Below are 21,150 nucleotides of genomic sequence, written 5' to 3'. Positions count from 1 at the left end.
TTGAAATACGAGAATATCATCTACAACGTAGTGTTAGATATGAAGTCAAAAAAAAGTGTTTTGATAGACCAGAATATCACAAAGAATACAACGCCAGAAGAGTTGCGTAGGATGTTAAACAGTGCTTTGAGACATCAACATATTACCTACAACGTCGGGAGAGGTACATAGGAAATTATAACAGGACATAAAGAAAGTTGTATAGATAAATATTAAAATGCTTTGAGACACCAAAATATAATTTACAACACCGGGTTGCATTGGAAGTTTGCTTCGAAACACCAGAGTTTTAAATACAATGAATAAGAAGTGTTATTGAACTACAGAATATTATTTACAACGTCGGAATAGTTGTATAGGAAAATATAAAATGATTTGAGACACCATGATATCAACAACGTCGGAAGTGCTGCATTATTATAAAATCGACCACTTACTGCAAACCTGATACTGCCCGAATGCAATTAGGTGATGCATCTTTAATTGCCATCTCATTACCTTACTGTCATCATAAATGACAATCTGAATACAATTTACAATATTTTTCTTAGATACATCTTGTAGTTCGGGTGTAGCTTTGAGTAATATGTAGTTTCATGATTGCAAGTTGTCATGAGTAATTATTTGGTGGCATCTGTGATGTACCGAGTCGGAACGTAGTGTAACCATTGATAAATCGTAACGCAATTCATACATTGAAATTTCACTGCAAAAATAGATTTGAAAATTTCCATTTTTGTTTAATAATGAATTTATATTTAAACACTCAACCTTAAATTGAACCAATATCAAACCTAACAGACGTAATCCACAAGACGATTGACGATCCAAAATTTCTGGCTTACAAAATACATGATCCGGAAGCTTCATGTAACTATACATCTCCGTTAGCAAATTCACTACAGTTAGGTCCTATTTACAGTTCAAATGAGAAAATAATATTAGCGATCAGAGCAATAGGCATGTGAGCGACACATTAATTTTGAATACGCTGCTTATGCCCATTCATGACTGAATATGTAACAACAATTGTTGGCGCTATGTAAATACGTCCAAATGAGTTGAATTGTCCCGGATACTGTATTATCGCACGCTTGGCATACCATTTATCAATCAAACTGCTTTTCTAATTGCGATCACCATCATCCATATTACAATTTGTATTGCGGAATACGCATTGTGTACTTGATTCAACAGCTTCAATATGTACCAACATATTGCAAGTGCGATAGGAAATCAATCAACATGGTGTACGATGTCGCATTGTTATTATGAGGTTATTACGAGGATACCTGAAAGTATGCACGATATACAGCGGAAATATCAACCGACGCGCATCTTTTCCTCTCATGAGAATGCCGAAATCCAAACAGTTTAGATCAGTATCAGCGAACTTCTTTGTATGGAATCCGGTCAAACCCTGATGGCAGCCATGTTTGTTTGTTTGTTTTTTTGCATTTTCTAATATGGTAGGATGAAAATACTCCGTAAAATACCGCAAAAGTACGGCACGCTGTACCTTGAGGCGTTACGGTGACAGATGTATAATAATATGATATACTATTTGCTGAAAAATAAAACATCACTTATTTATTTATTTATTTATTTAGTTTAACCAATAACTGTGCTAGCAAATGGAACATAATCTAGGAACGATTTATTTAGCCAGAGGTTTCAAAATCTTTACTCAAACGCTTTGACATAATAAAATTAAGTACTTTTTCATGGTATGGTTTTGTCAAGGAAGTGATTTTCTTATGTGGCCTAAAGAAATAATAGCGTTCGAAATTCCACAGCACGTACATACCATCTGAAACTACAGTGTCCTAGTGTCTCTGTGGTATTTTTAGATACTGGGCACACTTATTTTGTGTCCCTGTAAGGTATAAAACAGTAAAATTATATTTTTAAAAGTAAACAAAGCAGTTTTTGCTACGATTTTTGATGGCCACCTCCACCCTGAATATATTTTTTAGATCAATCGAAATACTATGATTGTAATCGCTTTTTTGGGGGGTTTTTGATTTGCTAGACTATTTATAAATATTGCAACTTATGTCAATTATTTGCCCTTTATTTTATTATTTGAACATAAGGACATACCGGACATAAGGTCAGAAACTGTAGTAGACTATTATTTGGTAGATAGGAAGCTAAGTTGCATTTTCCGAGCTGCAGCGGATTTTCCTATGTTGCGCCATGACCTAAATAATCAGGGTTTTCCGGTAGTAGATGAACGTTGTCACTGTAAAATTGTGTTGCATATGAACAAGGAAAGATTATTTATGTGTCCCAAACTGCTATGAATGAAATCAATATATAAAGATGCATTCCAATATTTCAATCTGAAAAATTGACAATTAATTTGGCAAGAAAAAGACTAGCAAACGTGTTAAAACTGTTTATACTGTATTACTCCTAATGTTCCTTATATTTGCATGACCTTATTTTAAAAGACTAGCAAACGTGTTAAAACTGTTTATACTGTATTACTCCTAATGTTCCTTATATAGTAATATAAAATAAATTGTGAAGATTTAATACAGAAACGTAACTAAGCAAAATGTAGCAACAAAAATACTAAACAACGTGTTTGTCAATAATTAGTAGTACTACATGTACTGTATTAATCTCAATATCCCTTATAGAATAATAAAACATGAATTGTATAGAAATTCACAGATTATAGTGCCTCAATTTGCATGACCTTATTTTAAAGTATCAGGCCAAAGAGTTATTATATGCATGAAGAATTGTTTCGATTGTGATTGCATAAAAACGAAAAATCAATTCAAATTCAAGGGTTGAACATTAAATTAATTGGGGAATGGATGAAAAATATAGAACTTATGAAATAATGTAACAACAATGTTAAAATAAAGGCCAAATAATGTAATAATAATATTAAAATACTTGCAAAATAAGCAAATAATAACACAATAATATAACAATATTGTCTAAATAACTAAATAAAAACAACATAGTATAATGTTAATGTAGAAATAATATTAAAATAATCTAACAATGTCGAAATAAGTAAATAATAGCAAAATAATGTGATAATAATATATAAGTAATGTGATAGAATTATTGTTGACGTAAAACACATAATTACGAAATATTAAAATAATAACTGATGAAGGTAATGTATTCTCATCCTTATTGCAATAAGTACATTCACTATTCCATGCTTAGTGTACTTGTGAGTAAGATTAGGTCTAGCCTAAATTAGTGCAAACTCTATTTACATGCGAATCCTTTTTTTATTTGAAGATTTGAACAAGTCATACAGCGCATCGTCGTTTCTATTTACCGGTCCCCAGTTTTACACCTCTAATATTACAAATAATTTGTACATGCGGTTAGAAATGTATTTACTATTCTAACAACAATTGATATTTACAATAGTGTTGTTCTATTGGCCTATCCAGATATGTCGGTGTAGGAACATGTTCCATGTGTGCATGTATTGGCGGTATGTTGGCGCCTCAATTGCTTTTAATGAGTGAATTGTGGAAACAACTTCCTCCTTTGGTATTTGAGTTGTAATCATCTCCTCCCGCATTTATAATGTGTACGTAATTTTGATGTTCATTTAGAGTTCAAAAGATTGCAAATCAAATGTGTGACTATCGTATCAAATTTCTCAAACTCAACAAATGAATACCCTCATCAATCATTAAATGAAAACGAGTAAAAAAAGGCCCTCTGGTATTGAAAGCGGGAAACTTTTTCTCGAAATTAACGCAATGACCTATATAACAAGCCCAAACTCAATATTCCGGGACTATTAAATGCAAAGAGTTGTCGAAATTCAAATGTGCAAAGCAAAGATTTTCGTACTGTTGTCGTTGTTTTGTGACGCACAACTTAACTTTTAACTTAAACTAAAAAAAAGTGATGATGATTAAATTGATGACTAGGGTATTTTGACATATTAGGTAGTGTAAAATAAATCAGTCTAAAAAAATTATATTGAGTATCAACTTTATAGTCATTGCACTACGATGACCAGTATGATTTCAGATTACAGTTTATTTTTCTGTACAACTAGAGAAGACGTTTGTGTATTAATGGTTGGTATTATGTAATTTAATTACAGTAAATATGCCATCATACAGACACGAGCCACATAAAAATAAGAGGGTGAATATGGTTAAAGCCAAAGGAGTCGACTGTATGGAATTAAATATTTTGTAATGCATCGTGGTGCATTAACAGTGATATTTATTAGTATTATTTCAGAAGTTATGCAGATAGATTATTTGTTAAAATTATTGGTATAATTTAATAATGATATATTTGATAATGGGAACGATTTTTATTAGAATGTTAATACATGCTTCTGCGCATGCACCGATTTTCACAGAGATATTTCAGATACTTTTTGAGTTGTGCGTCGTTCAATAAATTATTGTGGACATTTATGGTCGTTGTAGTATAAAAGTGGGTATTTTTTGTAATGCACCATGTTGGATTGATAGTGTATTTTTAATATTAAATGTGCATGATATTTTTATTTTATAGACGTTATGCAGATTACTAGTTACAATTATTGGCCTAATTTAAATACGGTCTATTTGATAATGGACACACATTTTGTCAGAATGTTAATAAATGCTTTTGCGCATGCACTGGTCATCACAGGAATATTTTAGATAATTTTCGATAGTGTTCGAAATTTCGTTTGAATGATAAATTCACGGAATAAATATATAGATGTGCGTTGTTTCAATAAATTATTGTAGACATTACTGGTCTTTGTGGTATAAAAGTGAGTATTTTTTCCTTGTGTATAATATACATCGACTGGGAAATGAGAACTTACCATAGGAATTTACAATCTATTATGAATTAGATATTGACATAATCATATAACCCTGGCGTCTATTGGTGTGTCAATGTAAGATAATATGGCGTACCCTATAGCCAGATTGAATTGATACGCCACACACAATTGAAAAAAATCTTAGGCCCACGAACCTCACGGGGAGTCTGTTGATATCGTATATGATTCCAGGCTTCATTATAATCGCAAGAAAAGTTGTGAGCACGTCATTCAATAATTTTGTATATGTGCGCCCAATTAAAGTGACCTCTTTAAATTATGTTTAATGAATGGATTAGCCATCGTTCCATTGTTCCCATGAAGGCAAATGTTGGCAGATGTGTTTGCTACAGCATAGCTCTTCCCCAGAATTCCAAAGGAACATTAAATTGTTTAGGCAAATCATGAATTTCAAATTTTAAATCTTATCTGAGTGTTTACCATTAAATCCCCAATGAGTTATATTTCAACACTACAGTTTTAAAATAACACATTTTACCTCAATACTAATCTACTTGAAATATTGTGCCAGAGTTGTGGCTCTTCTATGAAGGCTTTGTGATTCTATTGGCGACACTCTTGAAGCTGTTCGATTAACTGGCCGATTGACTGAAAATTGACGATATTACTAGTTATGCTAATGTATGCATAGCTTAATGCAAGCTAAGCAATTAACAACTGTTACATAACGTTCCAAAATAACTATACCCAACACAAATGCAATCATTGTCAAACCAGATGGGTCAAATTCACCCAAGGCGATCTGTACTTGTGCAAAAACTGTAAAGCTAAATGATATTAACAATGTTAAAACGTGACAAGAAGATGTGCAAGAAAAGTTCCACCAAATTCAGCGATCAAACACTAATTTCAGGAAGGGAACTAATAACCTCTGTGTGTCATGTTTGGAGCAAAAAATGTTTGTTTTTAACCTATACCACGTAGATAATTGAAAGATAAGTGGTATCCCCGAGATAGTGAATGATGGTGATAATCGATGTAGTTCAGAAAATCTACCCGAGCACCATAGTCAGTAATACTGACATAACACATCACGTTTGACAGAAATAGGGAGCAAACTTGCAAGCTGAAGAAAAGACATCCAATCGTGTGGAACCTATAATAGTCAGATTTACAACTAGGCGAAAACGTAATGTATTATATGAAAATCGCAAAACACTGAAAGACCGATGATAAAGGATATATTATAAACAATAACATATATTTAAATGAAAATCTCCAATTAACAAATCATTTAGCGGAATTCAAATTTGTATGAACATACAGCAGTCATAACACAATTAGCAGTTTAAAAAGTGCTCAGAAATATGAATAAGTGTTTTGTAAACATTAGCACAAATTTGGCAATCCATTTTCTGTGCCGACGTGTTTTCACACATATATGCACAGTCCAGTATGGCAGTCAATATTTCCTGAACCTGTTATTGAAGAAGCATTAATGGACATCATTGAAAAGCTAAACATAAAAGAGGTGCGGTCGAAGTTACTATTAAAATAATTAAAAATAATGTAATTTATTTATTGAACCACTGACTCACATTTTCAATTTATCACTGTCAAGTACCTGATTTAATGAAAATGGGAAGGCCACTCCAATTCCAATTCAAAAGAAAACGAATATTATCATCCAATATCAGTTTTATCATGTATTTCGAATATACAAGAATGTGTAATTTATAACTCAACTCAATCAGTAAACCTAAATGGCCTTGAACCATACTAACATCAAAAGATATAAAAGACCACTCGAAAGCCTTTGACATCTTAAAGCAGGATATTTTATTATCGACGTTGCAATACTATAGAATAACAATATACAAAATATAATAATAATAGGTTATTACGAGGATACATCAAAGTATGCACGAAGACATTACAGCGGAAGTATCTTTTTTTTCAAGGACACATCATGGGAATGCCGCAATCCAAAAAGTTTAGAACAGAATCCGCTAACTTCTTTGTGTGGAGTTCGGTCAAACCTTGGTGGCAGCCATGTTTGTTTTTATTATTGGAGGACGCCGGCGCGTAATAATTCCATGTTTGGAATTCACATTTCCTTATATGATAGAATGAAAATACCCCGTAAAATACCACAAAATTAAGGCACGATGTAACTTATGGCGTTACGGTGACAGATTTATAATAATAATAATATATAACAACAACTAATAGGAAACAGTGTGTTCAATTTGATGGTGAATGTTCTCCACTCATTAAAATGAAACATGGTGTTTCTCAAGGCTCGGTTCTTGGGCACTACCTTACCTCATCTACATTAATTATGTTCATAATGCATCACAATTTGTAAAGTAAATACGCGTTTCCTTGCATACTAACGGAGTTTAATACGTAATAGAAGTAAAATTGTTGAAACAGTTACATAGAGCATAACTTTATAGAGTGGCTAAGTATTTTTTTAATGCCACAAAATACTATATAAGTAAATAAAACAGTTACAAGTAGTATACATTTATAGCGTCGGTTGAGTATTTTTGTTAACGCCACGAAAAATACGATTAAAGTAAGAAAAAAAATTACAGACTTGAATCTGTGAAATAGAATATGGGCATAGCGCTAAGAGCAAGCGCTTACGATTTCGAATTCTGGATGAATACGCCTAAACGTTGTAAGACAGGTCGCCATTTTCCTAACATCTATCTCGCGTAAAGCCGGACGAATGTATTCGTATAGTTCATAAATGTCAGTTTACAATCCAAAGTACCGTAACGCAGCTGGCGCTGCGACCTGTGAATTGATCCGACACACACGGCAGTTTATTCAGATTTAGAACTTGTCTACAGTTTTAGAAGCTTCATAACGATTATATTCAATTCTACAAAAGGAGAAAATGCGTCACAGAGTACATTTAGCAGAATATTTACAGAATATATTTTTGAATTGTTAATTAATTTCACTTTTCATGGTGGTGACAAAAGTATGAATACATATGTGAATAAATATGTGCATTCCTTTCGAGAATCATTTTACGCATTTTTTTCACAAGCCACATGTTATATATTTACCTAATTGCTTATTCGACTATTGGAATTGTATTTCTCAACTCCCTGAACAGGAATAAAAGCAAACTAACACCACGTGTCGTAGGATAAATTTGAGAGTATTGATGTATACTGACATAAATAACCCTGCGGAATGTGTTTACAGTAACATAGCGATTTCATTCCCGGGATAAAAGATAGGTGAATGCGTCCTCATCTCTTGTGGAAATTTCACCTTTGCTGGTAGATGAACTGCCGGTGTTAACTCTGTGTGATCCGTCACTTGTGCTTTGTGCGCAGAATATCGACACAGGTTCGCGTTTCATGTCAGTCAGTCAGTCAGTGGAAACAAATTGAAGCGTAGTACACGTGGTTAATTATAACTCATTTGAATATATTGTATTTCGTCTAATAAGCATTTTTACCAATCATGGGTATTTTTTGCAATCATACGCCCCTGAGCGGCCTTTAACTGCTGCGTAGACGATAAACATGTTTTGTTTCGAATTCAATGTTACCGAGTAGCCTTTACATCCCGTGATTTTTATGAGAAACAACAGATGATCTCGGGAATGCGGGTGTTCAGACCGATGTAGCGTTGGTCTCTGACCTGCCAAATCCACAGATTATTTTGGAAATATCAAGCGTGATGTTTTGCCTCCAAGAAGATTGTATATACCTTTACTGCCTTCCGAGGCGAAAAAAATGCCCTTAGTCCCTGCTGAGCTATCATCCATCATTCATGCCCAGAATGCACAAGTGATGAGTCTTGTGCTAAAATCACTAACCTCGCTGGACAGAAACGTGAAGGACATAACGCAAATGGGACAGCTGTTGGAAGACGAGAAGATCGAACAGTACCAACAACAAAAATGAAACATGAACTCATTCAGATCTATTTTATTCAGCAGCAGTTTGAGTAAACAGGATGCATACATCCTACACAAACCCGCTTCTATAAATGAAGAAAGTTGGTGGTTTTAGTGGACGAGGAGTGGGGCCGATCTATGTGATTGCTCCTCGATGCAACGGAGGATACAAGTTCTTGTTGACGGGCAGTGACGTATATTTAGAAATATGCTTTCGTTGTACTTTTGAAAGGCATGAGAGAGTTTTGTCGGAGCATTTCGGAGACGGGCGAGTTTATTTTGCAAGAATAATGCTTGCAAAAATTTGGCGGCAACACTTGCAATATGCAACAAAATATTATAGAGCACGTTCACGCAACAATACATGGTTTAAACACATCTCATTCAGATTCGTTATGACCATGAATACGTTTGGTAAAGTAAACTAAACACTGACCACCCAAACAAGATATTGCTGGAATAACTGTTATTTATTTAAATTGCAAATTCGACTGTTCAGTATGCGCGCTATAAATAACTAGCAGAAGATTAAGAGTATACCTTCTAAAAATGTACTCATACTGTACAATACTATTATTGGAAACGTTAACCTTTATCCCGAGGTTATATTAATATATATGATATAGGAAATTATATGATAGTGAAATATGTGAATTTACAGATTATAGTTCAGATTCATCTTGAGGTTGTGGAAAAGTTCAACCTTTCCGTCCTTTCAGATAGATGTTTCCAGATCCTCCAATACATATGTATATTCCCATATTCCGGTACCACTGTGGACAATTGTTTTGTATCACTGAAATCAGAGCAAGATGGTCCGTGGCTAATGACGGCAAAGTGAATTTCTAATATTTTCTGGAACATTTTGGTTTTTGACGTAATTTCAATTTATGAATTTGCGTTATGTAATCACAATTTAGATTTTAGCTGTGATTTTCGAATTTATACCTGTGGTGGCGATATTTAGTTTTCAACAATAGTATTTTGACATGAACGACGAAAATTAAAATCATGTTTTTAATTTGGGACGTTTCATTTTATTTAATCGCTAGCGAGCTCTTTCGGTTATTTGCACATCTTCAGTCGACGGCGCGCTCAGCAACGCGCACACTACAATGTTACCAGTCAGCTCTGTTTTGACGCCTGCTTTTTAATATTCATATAAATTGACACGTGTTCGTTTCGTACATTATATTCTAGAACTAAATTCACGCTAACCGATTCGTGTACGTGGCCTTGCTAATTGAAATGGAGATCGAAACTATTGTTGACATTGAGTATATCAGTGTTCTTGTCAAACAGGGAACTTCTCACGACGAGATAAAATCCCGGACGGGAAGGGGATCACTGGCCTTTCAGTTTAGTTGGGGTGTAGACTGGGAAGTAAAACCCCAGACCCCATCATAGAAAATTTTCACCTCAAAACCATACCTCATTATAGACCAAATAGTGATTTTGTATATCCCATCAGAGACCAAATTTTTACAAAATTCATTCAGTTATAGGTTGAATCTACTTATCACCAGAACTCGTCAATAAAAAGTACTAAACACGGGTAAATACATATAGGCAAACCTGAAATTGGACCTAAAGCTAAGCAACCCTATACCCAATTATAAGAAAAAACAGTTAAAAATTACGACCCCAAAAGACTTCATAATATAATCTGCATTACGCCCCCCCCCCGGATAAAATGCCGGTTGGCTGCTCAATATCCGAGCATCGTGTAATTCCTGAAAGAAGCGTGCTACGATACTGTAATCATCGTGGTATACACCCTCTAATAAATGGGTCGTATTGTAAATGAGGCCGTCTGTGAACAAAGTCACGGGAGTAAAACATTGCACGATCCAACGCCAACTCCAAAATATAATATCACTCAACTCTTCCAAGCACTGAAGTGTGATTTCCAAAATAAAATAACGCCACCACAAGCATAACTTTGAAAACTACAGCTAATCTTTAAATTGTGATTTCTTACCACCAATTCACCAGTTGAAATTACGCCAAAAATCAAAATGTTAGATTCCAGAAAATATTAGAAATTCACTTGGCCGTCATTAGCCACGGACCCAATGTTTCAAGAACTTGACGTTAAAACAGACAAATTAGATTTTGATAAGGCTAAAACTGTTGTATGTCAGTTTTCAAATTAACAAGTCAATATTGGATGATTTCATATTTCATGCTAAATAGTTACCATCGAAATATACAATAACAGTATACATCTTCTCTGGTACAAAGTATAATAAATCCAAATGTTGTAGTATAATATTGCTTACCAAAACTGTTTCCAGTTCCATTTCTTCATTTTTTGTTAATTCTCTGTATCTCTCATGTGGTGAAACGTCATGCGCTGCTTTGGCTTTTCTGAAACACAGACCAATGATTGATAATAAGACATCATGAAAACAGCCATGGAAGAGTCTCGCTTCTGTCGATATGATGCATTATCATTGCATGTAATTTGAAAGTAATTTCACTATGTATTCCAAACTCGGGATTGCATATGAGTATAATAAGGCGAGAATTTACTTGTTCTACATGTGTTACGTTTATTGTTGGATACATACTGTTGCTGTAGTAATTCAACGGAAACTCTCATGATTCTGAATATCAGTTGATCTCGAATTACGACATTATAGCTGTCATGTACACATTATACATTACTTTGCTATTTTGTATAAACTACTATTGTTGCATGTGATGTTTTTTGAATATGAATTCATGAACATGAACATGCATCAGGCACACTTACTTGCCAAACTGTTCTGCTTGCTCAAATGTTTCAGGTAAGTTCTCGCCTTTTGTTTCCGGTAAAAATAATACCAGGACACTGGCAACAATAGACGTGATACCACAAGCAACTGCAGGAAGTGGTTTCCAAACATCACCAAGTACCATTAATTGAGGTGCGATAATGCCACCGACACGTGTAAATACACTGCACATCCCTACACCTGTTGTTCTGAAACCACAATCGAGTAGCAATTGAGATAACTGAAACTGGAAATGTTTGTCGATTTCTAGCTGTTGAAAATTCAAATAAATCTATCAAATTTATGAGTTAATAAAGTATAAATGAATAATCAGCAGATAGGAAAATGTGCCTATTACTTACCTTAATGCTGTAGGGAATATTTCTGCAGAAAATATTATTATTATTGCAAAACTAGTTGTTATACAAAATTTTCCAAGCATTGTTAATGTTGTTCGTATCCAAACCATGTGTCCGCCTACCAGTGAAATGATGAAAGTGAAAATATATTTCAAATATAATATTGTTAAGTTTGACAATTTAATTTGTTATTTTTTTTAATTTGTTGTTCACAATTTTTAATTTATTAACAACGAGCATATGGGGAAAACGAAAATGAACTTACACGCAGGAACGAAGCTTAAAGCGATGTTTGAAACACCACAAAACCCCATACTACAAAACGCAGACCACCGTCTTCCAATTCTACCATTTTCCATCATCACAAATGAAACGCCATATGCTGGTATTTCCACTGCAGCAGCAATGAATACATTCAAATATGGATTGCCTCCAAGATTTGATGTACCAAAAGATATACCAAAATACACAAGCCCACAAATGCACCTATTGGTAAATGGTTGAAATGCAATGCATATTAGCATGTTGACAAGCAGTGAAAAAGTCCTTGAAAACAAATATAAACCATTCAACGAAGATCAAACCTATCGATTCACCGATCTATTGTTATCCAACAATACCTACAACGTTGATTTTGAAAGGATAACGTTTAATCGTATTCGTCGTGATCGTATTGTTTGAATTTCGATACTTCATTTTTGGAAATTCAAAATATGTTCGTGAAGCATCTGTCAGTACCTTGCCATAGTTTGAAAACGATACTGCAGAACCTGTGGAAGGTAGATTTAGGCAAAGAAATGTCACTTTGTAACCAAGTTGTGCGAGTCGCAACCACGTAAACGATTCACCAATATCAGATACTTACAAACACACTGACAAGGAATGAATAAAGGCCAATACAGTTTTGTGCTATAACTAACTAAATAAGAATAAATGGCGAACTAGGTAACAATAAGAATAAATCTAGCTTTTGCTTGGACTAACATTCAAACAAAGTAAAAATAAGGTGAATACTTTGATAGAACGATACATATTTTGTTGGGCTGTCGCATATACTAATTGTCACTAGTATGCAGATTATCGTCGACTTGGAAACATGTATAACATTTAAAAATGGTAGTGTTTTTTTTCTCTCACTATCCGACTTACACAGAGTTGTGTATAAAATATTCATGCTTACCAAAAGTAAAACAATATTAAAGTCTTCTTTCTCATATTTGGGAATTTCAGAAGATCAATGGCTCTATGCTTCGTTTGGTCATTGGTTTCATATTTTTTCTGAAAAAAAAACATTTCTGAAATATAAGATATTTAAATATAAGTAAAGACCATCGATTAAATCGATTACATGAAATCGATTACATTGACGCGTTTTGTATGGGTACCTTCAATTACCTGTTCTCTGAGTCCATCAAGCGCATTCTTTGGAATTGTGATGTTATTTACTCTAGCACTCAATTGTATGATCTTCTTCGCTTCTTCTATACGTCCTTTAGATATTAACCACCTTGGTGATTCTGGAATGATCCTGATAATTAATTTTGAAATATTATTTGCCTGACGTTCAAAGGATTTTGTCGAAAAACGAATGATATAATTTCATTGGGAGTATAGAAATAAAGTGTTATTTTTATACCTGTTTATTCATTATTCCTATGACAAAACCGTCGTGTACCACATGGCTTTATGTTATTTTTTCATTACTAAGTTTATGTATCTGTTGTTATTCTTCTATTTACTTTCAATCGAATTAATGGACAGAAATGGTTTCTAGGGGGACAAGATATTCAGACCCGCGGGTTTTGAAGTTTTTTCAAGCCTGGTACGATCATGGTTATCACCAAAAAAATTAACTCGGGTTTTTGGGAGGTTGTTCCTCAAAGGATCATCAAATTTTCAAAAATATTTTAACTTTGCAACTGCCTTCGTCGCGAAACCAAGTTAGTCTGGGCGCTCTCTCCGGCAACTTTCCATTGACAATCTATTTTTCCAGCATTATAGGTTAGTTCAAGTTAAAATTCACACCATGCTTGTTGGCACAGATCTATATTAGTGAGTGCATTGTGTATGATACGGAATAATTGGGTTTCATTCTGCTATATCGGACACTTTTCAATGTTATCAGTTTAAAATTATCAATACATCTCACTGACTTGTACGTCTTGTATGTTGTATAATTTAACTTTATAACAAATCTTACTTGTTATACCTTATAATACAAACTAGGTGTATTTTTGATACTTACCACCAGTAACTCAAAAAAACTAGAGATGGAGCAATAGTTGCTAACTGTAGTTTCCACCATTCTCGTATAAAATATGCATATACAGCTAGTAGCATGTAACCAATACTGAAGAATATGGGATATATTAACCCAACCATAGCGCGCTTTGTTGGTCCTACATGTTCTGAAACTAACGTGAAGAAAAACATTAAAAAAGTAAACCAATGATCATTCCTAATTTACCTTGGTGCAAGCCACTATTGTGTCTCTAATTAACGTTGTGTGTTAGGCATTTGGCTTGAAATGTTGTTAAATATGTGTTGAATAAACAGTGTATAGTCGTATAATTGTTGTCCAGTGACTTATTACTGGCACATACAAACCCATAATGAAGCAAGACAAAAATATTCCAAATGTAAATAATGTCAAGAAAAACCGTAGAGTGAGAAATGCAATATAGTTGGGAGAAAATGCACCAGCGACACCAAATAATATAGCTGCACTGTAGGCAATAATATATCCTCTCATACGACCAAATCTGTAATGAACAAATCTTGTATTTAGAGAGGTGCAATACGAATTGAACATGTTTATTTCGTACTAGGTTTTCATTTTGTATGTAAGTTTCATTTGATTGATCTCATCGATGTATATGATAAGTCCGTGGATAAATGCTGTGGCTCGGACATTATAATAAAAATATGTATTGTGAATACAATAATAATTCAACCACAACCTGTCAAATATGTATCCATTCAAGAACGAACCCACAAGCATTCCCGTCATATTAACAGTTAATACTAGTGTATTCAGGTAACTTCGACCACAAACTAAGTCAAACTATAATATAAAAAAAAATGTTCACGATCAGATAGAAAAAGTAGGTTACACTTTTTATATGATATTGTGATTCAAGAAGTTATATCTATGTGTTGAAACATTATATGACGTATAGACATTCTATTAATTATAAACCATGACTGAATATGAATGATTAGGCCTAATTTTTAAATAATTTAGATGTAATAATTATGAACAACCGTAATGTTTGGCAAAACGGAAAATAACGGAAAACATAAATGTGTCATTATTACTTGGATTATATGACGGATTTCTTTTGTAATGAATAAATATTTGTACAGATATTTGAAGCCGGAACTGAAGATTTCAAAATCTAAAAAATTAATTCACAAAATTAAAAAATACGACATATGTGGTAATAGAGAACAGCCTCATATAATGTACACATAAAACTCATACAGCTGGTTTTGAGCGTATTTTGGAGGAATATTGAGAAATTTCCCTGCAGGTCGTTCACAATTACAATAAATATTTTCAAAATTAAATTGTTTGCTGGATTTCCTCGTGGACAACAATCAAGCATTAGTTTGTCACATGCAAAACTAATACAATCGACTATGTAAAAATAAACACATTTACTGGAGTGTAAAGGTCATTTCGCTAATTTCTTACTCGGACGACAAATTTGATGTAATGCTAGACGCAAAAACGGACGACCACTTTTAATTTACGTTTAATTTACAAGCAAAACATGTCACGTAAATAAAAAGATAAACAAGATGGTAAACAAGATGTTATAAAGATATGATCACATTGCATAAAACTGATAAATATTACAATTTAACTTAATTATAGATTATCAACAAAATCACAGTGACTACTATTTTTAAAGCATAAATGAACAAAATATGCAAATAAAGAAAACGCTCAGAATTTTTGTATGATGCATCAATAAGCATTTTAGGAAATCAATCAAGATTGACATCAATGATACTCACTTCTGATGTTACTGTTGAATACGATTCATCATATTCCCATCCAATGTCGCATTCTACTGTTTTAGTGTTGTTGAAGTAGCTTTGAATACTTCCCCTTGTGACGTAGGACATGGTTTCATACGAGATATCATAACGATGACATTGGTCATATGTCAACACAGAGCCACATCCAACATTTTTTCGATGTTTTGGTATGGTGAGATTTTTCACAAACTCCTCACAGTTACTTGTGACATTGTCAATACAGAACTGGTGTTTAATTTTGTCAATATGAGGCACCTTGCACCATGGTATAGTAGGTGGAAACTGGAAGACTAGGATAAAGTAAATAACTGGTACTGTCATAGTTGACATGGAAAGTAAAATAAAACATCTTTTTTGATAGGTTCCAAATTCTCCTAGAACACTTTTTAGTATATCATCATAGTTTAACATATTTCCCTGAAAAAAAAGGAATATAGGTATAAGATTTCAGTAAAAGACAATTTCAGACATTTGGTGTAAAACGCAAAAAAATAAATAACTAAATATGGTCTTGCATCGTGAGTGAGGCCCTCTATAGTTGAGATCAGTTTCTTTATTTCTCCTTCGTTTCAGTAAAAGACAATTTCAGACATTTCTGCTTTTGGTGTAAAACGCAAATAAATAAATACTAGTAACTAAATATGGTCGTGCATTGTGAGTGAGGCCCTCTATAGTTGAGATCAGTTTCTTTATTTCTCCTTCGTTTCTTGGCGCAAAGGACAACGCTATTACAGAAGTCATGGTTACTGATTGACTGTTCGGTATTCAAATGAAATCTATTGACAGCTGTCTAGTCAGCACGAAAATACTAATATGACTTGTTTTCAAAAACCGCTTACTGCGTGGCTCCCACTTTGATATTTTTGTTGGTTTTGAGTACTGATCTGAGTTTACAGAACTCCTGCAGGCACAAATTTTGTCCAAAAAATCATTAATAATTCCAATACCAACACAATGACTGATTCAATCAGTCCAATTGAAATAAATTTAATTCAATAATTATAACCCCAAAACACACACTACACCATATACACACATATATCATAATAACTACTCACAGTCCCATAATAATCCTAATATACATAATCGGGAAAAAGCCAATAAATATGAGAATATTAATTTTTACCAAAAATGCTATTTAATGCACTTAACACTGTATATTACAAAAGGCCTATCATATTTTAAAACATTCAACCATATGTCGTTATTGTATGCAATACAAAAAAACCACAGAAAAAAAAAACAATTGACATTATCAAAGGTTGTGTTGTTGAAATAAAAGGTGAATGTCTGATGATGAATTTTTGCTTTATTAGTTGAAAATTTGATTAAGATATTTATTTTCATTATGGTATGACATATTATGCGCTTCATTCATAAAAGGTAACTAATATTAATATTATTACATATGTGTAAAGCGATCGCTGATATGCTACTACTAAAAATGTGTCCTAGGTCACACTCATCGTTCTGATGAGCAAAATAGTGCTACAATGCATGTTCTACGTATTGCTATTCATAAATAGCTTCCTGGCTGATTTGCATAACTAATATGTTTTACCAAGGTCTGTGAAAGAATATATCTTGTAAAATATTATCATTACAATGAAACTGAATTGTGATATTTTCTTTTTTTAGTTCACAATTCACGGAATGCGCTTAGGATGTTAAAGATCTGACGAACGCACTGTGATGAAGGTGATACCACATTTGTCGAAACCACAACAAACAAAATATTAATATATGCCAGGTTAACATTCATAAAAATACTTCAAACTGGCGTACTTATACTGTATACTCACCATGATTGGCTATGAAAATAACCTAGTGTACTTACGTATACTTGTAAATGTGCTGGTATTCTGACGCCCCCTAAAAACTATATCGATACATTTTGGTCATTTATTGCATTGTACATAACCCGTTTCCATTGTCACATGATGAGTAGTGTCACATAAACAATCAACAAACACACAAACAAACAAACATGGACTATCTTTAAATTTACGTACAATACATCCAACCCCTTTCATTTAAATATATTTTTATGTTAAATGCTCAAATTTCAATATCCTTATTCCATAATATAAATTTAATTGCTCATAATTTGAAAATAAATGCTTATATTTTAACTGTTTTTCATATTTTAAATTTAACAGCTTATATTAATCCTAATTTAAATTGTCATATTAAAATGCATCATAGTTTTGAATATGACCCTAATGATAAATCTTAGTCCATAGTCCATGTTTTTGCATGAACCCTCATTGATTTCAAAGTATCTTGCTTGTTGGCGTGTTCCTTCTCAAATCAACAAAGTGGGTGTAGTATTGCATGCATTTTCTTTTCTCAGTGTCCAGTTTGCATGATTTGAAATGTTTTACTTCTTAATGTAATTACAGTGCTGAAATAATTTATTATTTAAATTAAAATATTCACAGTTGTTTTAAAACACGTGTACACATAACGTATTAATATAAGTTTTAATTGTTTTAAAAATAATCTGCATGTAAATTCGTCTAACAATTTTAACAATTTCAGCATATCTAACAGATCACAGTTTAGAGTTATGATTGGGTGGTTTTTGTAAATGTATGTTTTTACTTAAGTATTAGAAAAAAATCACAATACATATATTAACTGGGAGCTTTCATTCTTTGTCTTTGGGTGCGTGACTTTAAAATAGGGTGATGCAAATTGTTTTTCAAGCTTAACGTTCTGGCATGTAATGTATTCTCTACACTTTAAAATAATCATAGCAGAGGGGTGATCACAATAAATGTTTAGCACATGTAGTAATTTCTGAGTTCGAAGAACAGTGCAACACGAAATCAGAGGTGACAGGATAAGAATCAGCATGCAGACCTGTTTTGAGTTGTGATTTATAGCGTCGCGTGAAGTCACTCTATGTATCATTGGAAGAAGGATTTGTTAATCCAATAGAGTAAGTTGTGAAAGTGTTGGGAAAGTGCCGACTGCGATTTTATAATTAAAATCATATTATATACCATATGCAACAAATTATTTATGCGAGAATTGCATGATATATTACTTCTTTATTGCCTCTGTAGTAAGTTATCCCACGCACAGCCAAGATATACAGTAAAGGATGGTAAAAAGTAAATTATTTGATAAGTCTGCATGGATTCATGATAGGGCTGAAACATATGCTATTTATTTGTCACCGTAATCTGATTAGTCTGTGAACTGTCTGACATCGTGACTAAAATATGCATTAGTACAAAATATTTGTAAAAATAATGATTAAAATATATACACAAAATATTGGAAACGTGATTGAATATTCAGATTACAAGAAAGATACCACAGACTAATGATTTCACGTCATGTCTGAACAGATGTACAATAATGACTAACATATGTTAGTTTATTGGTTTAATAAATAATTTTTGAATTGATTTTAGACAACTTTGTATACTTAATTTTACTATGTATACAGTGCACCGACGAACCACTGTCATTTTGATGTAGGGTTAATTAGAATGACGTAGATTTCAGTATCATTGGAGAAACCAATGTTTTGATTATGAAAATTATACATGCTGTCGTTGCGTCAGTGGTCGATATCATCGTGACAATAAAGAATCGGCATACCTTTATAATTAATTTCCATTTGCGTCTAAATCTTAAATTTGGCCTTTAAGACTGAAACTAAATATTGTACCTATTGAGCAAGTTACTGATTGTGTTGCACTGCCTTATGGGAGATAAATTCCAGTTCATGTTATGCAATTGAACTGATACTTACTAAAATTGACTGCCGATATTTTTCAATTTTAAAAACTAATTTAATTTAGCAATGGGAATATATGTTTTTGTCATCATTTTCACAAAAATCAGTTTCGGTAAATCAAATCACCCCCCCTTACAATAAATAACAAAGATTAGAATAGTCCACGAATCAGTGTCCATTGATTGGTCAATACCAATATAATTATTAGTATGAGAAGAATGACTTTTATATGTTTAATTTAGTCTTATATTATTTAAATTTTGCTACTTCTCTAAGCAATACATTTTTAAAATATTTGGTGTAGCGGCAAACAGAATATGCCACCATTAAATTTAAAATCTGCTCAGAAAAAAATACCAAGCGCACGAAATGACGACAGGAATGTAACTTTGTCTGTAGTTGTCTTTTTTTATCGAGGGGTTTGAGTGAACCAATTAACAAATCATGACCATATATGATCGTCTAGTGTTTTAGTCATATCTTTTGCAACCAGTTACATTTCCTTATTTGCAACAGTGCTTGATATATTACACTTATGAATATTAATACCACAAAACAACTATGCATAGCATTTAAAAATATCACAGACACATCACTCTAGTTTCATTTAATTTTGTATGTACATGGTGTGTAATTTTGAACGATATTCATTTTAAGACCACGTCCGAAAATCACTTGACAAAAACATACCATGAAATGTACAAAATAGCTAACTTACAATTAAATCTTGATCCGGGAGTGCTTTTACTGTACGTAGTAGTCGTGATCGACTGTCATATGAGAGACTGGCGTGTGACTCGAATATGTATTTTTACTGAATGTACCAGGAAAAATCAGAAAATGCCCGGATGTGTCTGATATGTTGTACATAATTGGAGGAAACATTTTTCATCTTTTATTTTGCATATTATAATAAATTAAATATTTTGTTATGTCCAAGATTTTGAGTAGAGATTACAAAACATCTGAATAGACGAACTTTTACAAATATTTATTTATTAGTGTAGTTAATGATTAAACTAAAAAATAAGTGACGTCATTTCTTTATCAAATAATATATCATAATAACATATACTGTTAGACAAAAAATATCTTATATACTTCTTATAGTGAATATACATATTAGCATATACAGAACTTAAACTTACGTCATTACATAAATTAGCATATACAGTACTTACAATTACGTCATTACATAAATTAGCATATACAGTACTTAAACTTACGCCATTACATAAATTAGCATTTTGGTAATTGTGGCGAGCTATAGTATTAGTCATTTGAATCTAGTCTGGGCCAACTAATTACTGTGCATAAATGACAAACATCAAAACTTAATGAAATTTTTTGTATGTAAAATAATATAACTAAAATTGTTATTTTTTGAACTAGCGAATATTTAATCATGTTTAGGTATAATTTAAATTCACTTTAGAAAATGAGTATCAATATCCGAGATACATTCATCTAGCAGACTGTGGTGTTGGGCCTATAATATAGTGGTTGTTGAACGA

At 32.8% G+C, this 21,150-nt stretch overlaps 2 protein-coding genes across 2 annotated transcripts; both read right to left on the bottom strand.

The window, feature by feature from the left end:
* Positions 1-9,168: 9,168 nt before the first annotated feature.
* On the bottom strand, positions 9,169-14,268 carry LOC100366310 (organic cation transporter protein-like). The gene is made up of 8 exons (XM_085505436.1): positions 14,081-14,268; positions 13,231-13,363; positions 13,016-13,113; positions 12,101-12,321; positions 11,839-11,953; positions 11,476-11,685; positions 11,000-11,087; positions 9,169-9,513 (listed from the first exon to the last, which is right to left on the bottom strand). Exons 1-8 carry the CDS (start codon positions 14,266-14,268, stop codon positions 9,511-9,513), a joined length of 1,056 nt encoding a protein of 351 aa, XP_085361562.1. The 3' UTR covers positions 9,169-9,510.
* Positions 14,269-14,368: 100 nt separating this feature from the next.
* Positions 14,369-20,425, bottom strand: LOC146736228 (solute carrier family 22 member 3-like). The gene is made up of 4 exons (XM_085505437.1): positions 20,355-20,425; positions 15,859-16,299; positions 14,796-14,899; positions 14,369-14,597 (listed from the first exon to the last, which is right to left on the bottom strand). Exons 2-4 carry the CDS (start codon positions 16,291-16,293, stop codon positions 14,369-14,371), a joined length of 768 nt encoding a protein of 255 aa, XP_085361563.1. The 5' UTR covers positions 16,294-16,299; positions 20,355-20,425.
* Between the last annotated feature and the right edge of the window lie 725 nt (positions 20,426-21,150).

The sequence above is a fragment of the Saccoglossus kowalevskii genome, chromosome 11, assembly GCF_978046115.1.
Source record: "Saccoglossus kowalevskii chromosome 11, keSacKowa6.1, whole genome shotgun sequence".
NCBI classification, from domain to species: domain Eukaryota; kingdom Metazoa; phylum Hemichordata; class Enteropneusta; family Harrimaniidae; genus Saccoglossus; species Saccoglossus kowalevskii.
The sequence above is the reverse complement of the archived record's forward strand: the minus strand, read 5'-3'. Positions and strand labels throughout refer to the sequence as shown.